This window comes from Erpetoichthys calabaricus, chromosome 9 (assembly GCF_900747795.2).
Source record: "Erpetoichthys calabaricus chromosome 9, fErpCal1.3, whole genome shotgun sequence".
In the NCBI taxonomy this organism is placed as follows: Eukaryota; Metazoa; Chordata; class Cladistia; order Polypteriformes; family Polypteridae; genus Erpetoichthys; species Erpetoichthys calabaricus.
The window spans coordinates 67,337,409-67,347,062 of NC_041402.2; the positions used below are offsets into that span (position 1 = coordinate 67,337,409).

Below are 9,654 nucleotides of genomic sequence, written 5' to 3' on the forward strand. Positions count from 1 at the left end.
CTCTGGTCTTCCACAATTAAACTCTTCTGTCTATTGTAGGGAATATGAAGCTGGAAATTGGAGGTGTGATGATGAATGTTGTTAGTGCATATGCACTGCAAGTTGGGTGTGCAATGGGTGAGAAAGAAGATTTTTGGAGTGAGTTGGATGAAGTGATGAACAGTGTACCCAAGGGACAGAAAGTGGTGATTGGAACGGATTTCAATGGGCATGTTGGTGAAGGGAACAGTGGAGACGAGGAGGAGATGGATAGGTATGGTGTCAAGGAGAGGAATGAAGAAGGTCAGAGGATAGTGGATTTTGCCAAAAGGATGGACATGGCTGTGGTGAATACGTATTTTAAGAAGAGGGAGGAACATAGGGTTACGTACAAGAGTGGAGGAAGATGCACACAGGTAGATTACATCCTATGCAGAAGAGTTGATCTGAAGGAGATTGAAGACTGCAAAGTGGTGGCAGGGGAAAGTGTAGTTAAGCAGCATAGGATCTGTAGGATGGTGTTGGAGATCAAGAAGAGGAAGAGAATGAGGGCAGAGCAAAGGATCAAATGGTGGAAGTTGAAAAAGGAAGACTGCAAGGTTGAGTTTAGGGAGGAGGTGAGACAGGCACTGGGTGGCAGTGAAGAGTTACCAGACAGCTGGGAAACTACAGCAGATGTAGTAAGGGTGACAGCAAGAAGGGTGCTTGGCGTGACATCTGGAAAGAGGAAGGAGGAAAGGAAACCTGGTGGTGGAATGAGGAAATACAGGAGAGTATACAGAGGAAGAGGATGGCAAAGAAGAAGTGGGATAGTCAGAGAGATGCAGAGAGTAGACAAGATTACAAGGAGATAAGGCGCAAGGTGAAGAGAGAGGTGGTGAAGGCTAAAGAAAAAGCGTATGATGAGTTGTATGAGAGGTTGGACACTAAGGAGGGAGAAAAGGACCTGTACCGATTGGCTAGACAGAGGGACCAAGCTAGGAAAGATGTGCAGCAGGTTAGGGTGATAAAGGATAAAAATGGAAACGTACTCACAAGCGAGGAGAGTGTGTTGAGCAGATGGAAAAAGTAATTTGAGAGGCTGATGAATGAAGAGAACAAGAGAGAGAAGAGGTTGGATGATGTGGAGATAGTGAATCAGGAAGTGCAACAGATTAGCAATGAGAAAGTAAGCACAGCTATGAAGAGGATGAAAAATGGAAAGGCCGTTGGTCCAGATGACATACTTATGGAAGCATGGAGGTGTTTAGGAGAGATGGCAGTGGAGTTTTTAACCAGATTGTTTAATGGAATCTTGGAAAGTGAGAGGATGCCTGAGGAGTGGAGAAGAAGTGTACTGGTGCCGATATTTAAGAATAAGGTGGATGTGCAGGACTACAGTAACTACAGGGGAATAAAACTGATGAGCCACAGCATGAAGTTATGGGAAAGAGTAGTGGAAGCTAGGTTAAGAAGTGAGGTGATGATTAGTGAGCAATAGTATGGTTTCATGCCAATAAAAAGCACCACAGATGCAATGTTTACTCTGAGGATGTTGATGGAGAAGTATAGAGAAGGACAGAAGGAGTTGCATTGCGTTTTTGTGGACCTGGAGAAAGCATATGACAGGGTGCCTCAAGAGGAGCTGTGGTACTGTATGAGAAAGTCGGGAGTGGCAGAGAAGTACATAAGAGTTGTAAAGGATATGTACGAGGGAAGTGTGACAGTGGTGAGGTCTGCGGTAGGAGTGACAGATGCATTCAAGTTGGAGGTGGGATTACATCAGGGATCGGCTCAGAGTCCTTTCTTATTTGCAATGGTGATGGACAGGTTGACAGACGAGATTAGACAGGAGTCCCTGTGGACTATGATGTTTACTGATGACATTGTGATCTGTAGTGATAGTAGGGAGCAGGTTGAGGAGACCCTGTAGAGGTGGAGAAATGCTCTAGAGAGGAGAGGAATGAAGGTCAGTAGGAACAAGACAGAATACATGTGTGTAAATGAGAGGGAGGTCATTGGAATGGTGAGGATGCATGGAGTAGAGTTGGCAAAGGTGGATGAGTTTAAATAGTTGGGATCAACAGTACAGAGTAATGGGGATTGTGGAAGAGAGGTGAAAAAGAGAGTGCAGGCAGGGTGGAATGGGTGGAGAAGAGTGTCAGGAGTGATTTGTGACAGACGGGTATCAGCAAGAGTGAAAGGGAAGGTCTACAGGACAGTAGTGAGACCAGCTATGTTATATGGGTTGGAGACGGTGGCACTGACCAGAAAGCAGGAGACAGACCTTGAGGTAGCAGAGTTAAAGATGCTAAGATTTGCATTGGGTGTGACGAGGATGGATAGGATTAGAAATGAGTATATTAGAGGGTCAGCTCAAGTTGGACGGTTGGGAGATAAAGTCAGAGAGGTGAGATTGCGCTGGTTTGGACATGTGCAGAGGAGAGATGCTGGGTATATTGGGAGAAGGATGCTAAGGATAGAGCTGCCAGGGAAGTGAAAAAGAGAAAGGCCTAAGCAAAGGTTTATGGATGTGGTGAGAGGGGACATGCAGGTGATGGGTGTAAAAGAACAAGATGCAGAGGACAGAAAGATATGGAAGAAGATGATCCGCTGTGGCAACCCCTAACGGAGCAGCTGAAAGAAGAAGAAGAAGAAGTCTGTTGTAGGGAATACACCCATTCAGACTGAAGAGAAAACAACTCTTTGCCACTTGCAATGCACATTTTATTCCTTTCTGACGTCACCCACAACCTTAGCACATAATTAAAAAAGACATAGATTAAAAAAAGATATAAGTGACTGGCAAATTGAAAGTCATTCAAAAACTCAGCTTTTCCTTCACTACTCTGGTCAGTTATTGTACTGACTGCAGCTCCTCCATTAACCTGATTGTTTATCTAACGATTCCCATACACATTGAGTTTAAATAAGACTACAAACTACTTAAACGCCTGCACTTCAGCTTGCTGTCAACCTCCCACCCAAATTTCATTTGGAAGAGTAAAAAAAAAAAAAACAACTTTTTTAGGCGAGAGAACCGTGACCTCAGTATTAGTAGTGCTGACTTACAGACCTGGCAGTGAATCACTCAAGGTTATAAGATTAGGAGAAAAAATGCAATGGATCTGTTCTTTTCCATTACATAGACCTTGAAGAGGTCACTAGAGTCTCACAGTTCAGTCTACATTTGTTTTGTGCCTGTTGAGACTCATTACCATGGATTGCAGAATGTCTTGTAGGAGGTCATTCAGCTGTGTGCTATTTAAACCACAGAGTAAAACTATGCTAATATTGTCTCTGTTTATTAGGGTTTGTTAAAAGTAGGTGTTCGGTTCTGCCAAAAGTGTTTACTATTGATGTTTGTATCTTTTTTATAAATAAAAATAATTAGTATGATGTGAGAGTAGTACTTCCACAGTGTGATGATTTTTGTGTATATTTTATATAAACTGCTCAAAAAAATTAAAGGAACACTTTGAAAACACATCAAATCTCAAAAAGAAAAAAATCCTGCTTGATATCTCTACTGATAGTTACTGTATCTCTACTGACTGTTCCTGACACTGATGTGTTAGGAACAAAAGGATGCCACATCGTTTGATGGAAATGAAAATTATCAACCTACAGAGAGCTGAATTCAAAGACACCCCGAAAATCAAAGTGAAAAAAAAAGTGCCGAAATTTCATTGCAGCAACTCAAAATTGTACTCAGTAGTTTGTATTGCCCCCACGTGCTTGTATGCATGCCTGACAATGTCGGGGGGGGGGGGGGGGGGGGGGGGGGGGGGATGTGCATGCTCCCAAAGAAACGACAGATGGTGTCCTGGGGGATCCCCAGACCATCACTGACCCACCACCAAACCGGTCATGCTGAAAGATATTACAGACAGCATAACGTTCTCCACAGCTTCTCCAGACCCTTTCACGTCTGCCACATTTGCTCAGGGTGAACCTGCTCTCATCTGTGAAAAGCACAGGGCGCCAGACCTGCCAATTCTGGTATTCTATGGCAAATGCCAATCAAGCTCCACGGTGCCTGGCAGTGAGCACAGAGCCCACTAGAGGACGTCGGGCCCTTATGCCACCCTCATGAAGTCTGTTTCTGATTGTTTGGTCAGAGACATTCACACCAGTGGCCTGCTGGAGGTCATTTTGTAGGGCTCTGGCAGTGCTCATCATGTTCATCCTTGCTCAAAGGAGCAGATACCGGTCCTGCTGATGGGTTAAGGACCTTCTACGGCCCTGTCCAGCTCTTCTAGAGTAACTGCCTGTGTCCTGGAATCTCCTCTATGCCCTTGAGACTGGGCTGAGTGACACAGCAAACCTTCTGGCAATGGCACGTATTGATGTGCCATACTGGAGAAGTTGGACTACCTGTGCAAGCTCTGTAGGGTCCAGGTGTCGCCTCATGCTACCAGTAGTGACACTGACTGTAGCTAAATGTGAAAACCATTCCTGTTTTGGGGGTCGTCTCATTGTTGTCCCTTTAGTGTACCTTTTGTTAATTTCATTAACACCAAAGCAGCTGAAATGGATTAACAACCCCCTCTGCTACTGAGCTGACCAGATCAATAGCCCAGACATTTCATTGACTTGATGCTATACTCTGATTAAAAAGTGTTCCTTAAATTTATTTGCGCAGTATATTTTTTGCTGCAAGTGCTTGTACATATTTACTCAGAAAACTCAAGCTCTACTAAAATTGAAAAGCTGTTTAGCTTCTCTGGTCCTTAAAATACTTAAAGAGTGTTTCACACACAACAACAGAGAGAGAAACTATGTTTATATTGTCTTTTTCATATAAGAAACACTAATTTCTTGAGGTAACTATTCTGGAATGTTAGTGTGATTTGCTAGTGGAGACATACAAAGATGACACTGTAATTTTCTCAGTAGGTAGCCTTGACACAAGAAGTCTCAGGCATTTCTGAAACTTAGAAAAAGATCCACTACTACTAAGGTCACAGTTGCTTTTTTCAAAAGGGTAACTGGCCCTTTCAATTAACCGGCCATATTTATTTTATTTGAATCATAAAGATAAACAAAGTATGAAGGCTGGAAAATGCCACCCATCTACAGTATAAGGCAGAGCCTCCAAGTTTATTACTACATCTTTAATTGTCCCTGAAGGTTGCCTAACACTTGCTTTCTGCCTTACAAGCACTGAGCATAGCTGAATAAGGGTTTATCCACTTGTCCCTTAGTATCAAAATAGGATGGAGCAATATTGATTGAATTTAAATGTCTACTATGAAGCACTTTTCACAGATACTCTGAATACTAGAAGTACAGATTGAGTATTTACACATCCATATGGTTTGATAAATACTAGACAACCTACAGAGGTAAGTAATAATAAAGAGTCTGACCGAGGCCCTGTATATCTGGAAAGAATACATTTATGTTAATCTAAATAATACATGGATAAGTCCACCTAGAAAACTCAAAAGGTGTGTGGCAATTATTATTTATTCACTCTTTTAACATCCTGTTATATATCTGAGACCTGAGTGTGCAGTATTTACTTTTACATTTATCTTCATTGTTTAGAAATGATTTCAGAATACAGGGAGTCCTGTACAACACTCACTCCCATAAAAACTTGAGATGTGAGAAGGAATAAAGGTAAGGATTTTTTTTTAACACTTATTTTTTCTGTTACTACAGTACAGTGTACGGTATAGTATATTTATGTCCTTTTCCTTTTTCTGTGGCTTAGTTGTGTTTTTATGTTCTAGATTATGATTTTGTAAATGTGTTAGGATAGGTAAGAGACTTAGGCTAGGGTGTGTTTCGACTTACACCAAAATTCGGTTTACATCACTGTCGTAGGAACGGAACTGTGTCGTAACCCGAGGACCCCCTGTATAACATAAACAGTTTATTCTTTGTTTAACATTTGTCGCTAGAGATTTCCCAGGTCCCAAACTGCTTGGAGAAAAAAAAAAACAAAAAGGCTGTTCAGCCCCCACTTGTTTACCTTGCTGTCAATTACCAAATTCCGGATGCAACCTGTGAAGTGCTTGTTCTGTAACTGATGGTAACTGTACGGTAATGTCTCTTTAACGCCTCCAAGTTGCAAAACTTGATTGACATTCATAAATCTAAAAAAAAAAAAAAAATCAAAAAATAAATACAAATTAGTTAGGAGAAAAGGCAGTTTATAATTAGGAAAGAACAGAGTGTGACTCCAGATTTTAAATAAATCTGCTGACTTCTTAAGATATCACATTTGACTTCCATATGTGGTTAATGAAACAGCCTAGCTCTGTAAACTTTTTCAGTTACACTATATGACTTTCATCAAACATGTGCAAAGTCTTTGCTGCTTTGGCCTAAAGGCTAAATGCAAACTGCAAGTCTCTGTCTTGTTCTTAGAACTGCAGAAGGAGAGATAAGTAAAATGCTGAAATTAAGTTACAGAAGACTGATGATGCACTACACTGTCGTGTGCAGCAATGACATTTTGATGGAACAAGTCAGCGGCAGGATTTGGGAAAATGTAACCATTATGAAAATAGATCTACCTGAAATGGAATTGAAAAAGTCTGAAGGTAGTGCTATATGACATTTTCAGGAAGATACTTTTGACTTTGTAAATGTCTTCCTGTGCACAGTTACTTCAATTGCTGAATGAATAGGAGCATTACATATAAAAGGTAAAAAAAAAAAAAACAAATGCCCTCATATTGCATGCATTAGATGTTCCTTAAAATCAAATAGCAAGATCATTAAATGTGCATTGGGTACTCAAGTTCTTAAATAATTTAAGTAGGTCAGTGGTTCAAAAACTACTGGCTCTGAAACATGAGCTGAAAAGGATTTGCATCCGGTGAGGCTCAAAGTATATATGTACACAATACCAATAGCAAATCAAGCTCAGCAAAGTACAATTAACATTTAGAAAATGCAAATGTGCTGTACATGTTAACAAATGTTTATTAATTAATAGTTAAACTAAAAACAAATAAAAAAGAACCCAGCTCCACCACAAAAAAAGAGATGTCCCAAAGCTTCCTTAGTCTGATGTGAAAACCAACCACCACCAAAGCAGAAGCATTGGATCCACTATGACATAAGGAGACCAGGATCATAACTTACAGTATTTAAACAAACCCTTTTGGACATACAGTATGTTAAGTCAGGGGTGGGCAGATTCAGTCCTGGAGGGCCGCAGTGGTTGCAGGTTTTTGTTCCAACCCAGTTGCTTAATTAAAAACCAATCCTTGTCAATTATTTAATTTCATGGCTTGCTAGTGCTTTAACTCTGCCATTTCAGGTCATTCTCATATCCTAGATTTATTTTCCTTTCTAAGGATACCATCCAAATGATTTGAAGTCTAAAACAGACGAGTAATTCTCAGTGCTTCACTTTTTTCTCTTCACTTTCCTTCCAAGTATTTAATTAAACCAAATAGTGCATGATAAATACACACAGGTGTAAATGAAAACAAGCTAAATGGAGAAATGCTGGTCTCTTTTGTCATTTGCATGGTATTGCTAATTAGGAGCAATTAAAAACCAAGAATACAGCTGTTTAAGACTAAAATAAGCAATAAGGGTTCAAAATCTTAACGAGCAAGACAACTAAAGTGAAGCTGAAGTGTTACTTGAGCAATAAGGGCTTCTTATTAAGCAACTGGGTTGGAGCAAAAACCTGCAGCCACTGCGGCCCTCCAGGACTGAATCTGCCCACCCCTGTGTTAAGTGATATGCACAGCTTCTCTCTACATTCTGTGGTTATTGCTAGTCATGAAGTACAAACACATGTAGAGTTTCATCCAGAAAGTCCTAACCTTTAACTGTAGAAACTGGTTAGACGTCAAGTAAAGCAATGCATGGTAAATATTCAAGTCTTTGTAATACACTTTTGGATACCTTTCAAAATTAAAAATGATGTGTAAACTGAAACAATATTAATAAACATTTAAGTAGACAAATGATTTTTGTTTCCATAAAAAATAAAAAACTGGAATGAAAACTGATCTTAAAAACTGCGACTGTGCAGATTATACATACAGTATGCATTCTCTGGGCTATGGATGTCACATTGCAATGATCTGCCAGTACAGTTTGGACAGATGAAGCCCTATAGTAATGTCAGAACAGAAAATTAGATCTGCACTACAAAGTAACACACTAACTTTTGCCCTGGAAACTGTGTGCTTTAAGGCTCTAAAGCCACATAGTAAGTTAGCATTAGATTCTTACACTGAACATATGTCAACATTTTAATGTCAAAATGTGGTGCCTAACAGGAAGATCAAAAATTTTAAAACAGCAGATAATGCTATGGTGTAGTAATGCTGTTCATTTATATGCAGTTACCGGTCCTGATTTGGTGTTGTCCCGATAACTTCACAGGAAGCATAGTCTTCTGAAGATAGCCATGTTCCTAAACCTTCAATTTCCATAACTGCTGCATTGCTACATTGGTCCAAAGTCAAACGCAACTCCTACAAAAAAGATAAACAAAACAAAATAGAACTATACTGCAGCTGAACATAACTTCCAAAAATTGCTTATAATGAATGAGTAGCTGTAGTGTCTTACCTTTCCATTGCTTCTAATGTCTAGCTGGTGCCAGCGTCTGTCTGCCACGTTAATGTTTGTTGGCAGCTGCAATACCAAAGTGCCGGAACCATGGTTTATTTTCAGGGTCACTGATCCATTTATAAGCTCTGAAGTGTAGAAAATTATGAAAATATAAATTTTTTTAAAGCTATAAATAATATTATTATTTAGAATTCCACCTTCACACAACAGAATTCTATACAGGAATATGTAATATAGAGTACAATTAAAATATTTCCATTCCCTTGAACTTTATATATTTTTGTCAAACAACATTAAATCTTGATATTTTCACTTTGGTAATTTCCATTAATAAACTGAATGATATTAAAATAAAGGACATAAGAGCAATGAAAGCACATTTAATTTAGTATTATTATATTTCATCTCTTAAGATTAGAGCATATTTTGGGGAAGAGCTGAATATAAAATATAATTAATATTAAGCCATTTTTATTGCATAACTACATGATTTAGCTTTAGTGTCAACTAGCTATGGGAATTTTATTTCTGTTCCATTTTTACTTTAAATAACCTGACCTTAAATATTTGCTTCTGGCAAAAACCTTTAAAAATCCAATCAAAGTGGCAGCAACAAAGAAAATGTGTTTTTTCCTCAAGTCCAGCTTTAAATATGTACTCAAAATGACTATCTGCATTTTTTTTTCTTTTGCTTGCAAAATATGTGGTCTTTACTTTAAAAATGGTCTTAATAAACACTGTAGTAGTAGATAAAGATACTGTATACAGTCATATGAAAAAGTTTGGGAACCCCTCTAAATTCTTTGGATTTATGTTTATCATTGGCTGAGCTTTCAAAGTAGCAACTTCCTTTTAATATATGACATGCCTTATGGAAACAGTAGTATTTCAGCAGTGACATTTAGTCTTATTTATTGGATTAACAGAAAATATGCAATATGCATCATAACAAAATTAGACAGGTGCATAAGTTTGGGCACCCCAAAAGAGATATTACATCAATACTTAGTTGAGCCTCCTTTTGCAAATATAACAGCCTCTAGACACCTCCTATAGCCTTTGACGAGTGTCTGGATTCTGGATGGAGGTATTTTTGACCATTCTTCGATACAAAATCTCTCCAGTTCAGTTAAATGT

The 9,654-nt window shown here is 39.1% G+C and overlaps 1 protein-coding gene across 2 annotated transcripts in view; it reads right to left on the reverse strand.

Annotated features, from left to right (window-relative positions):
- The window catches only part of si:ch211-186j3.6 (neural-cadherin), a 631,675-nt gene that overhangs the window by 92,057 nt on the left and 529,964 nt on the right, over nt 1-9,654 (reverse strand). For both annotated transcript variants that reach the window (XM_051932159.1, XM_028809678.2), the window contains exons 24-26: nt 8,515-8,642; nt 8,290-8,417; nt 5,942-6,065 (exon numbers count right to left, since the gene is read on the reverse strand). In XM_051932159.1, coding sequence (XP_051788119.1) covers nt 5,942-6,065; nt 8,290-8,417; nt 8,515-8,642 — 380 coding nt within the window. The remainder of the gene's footprint in view (nt 1-5,941; nt 6,066-8,289; nt 8,418-8,514; nt 8,643-9,654) is intronic.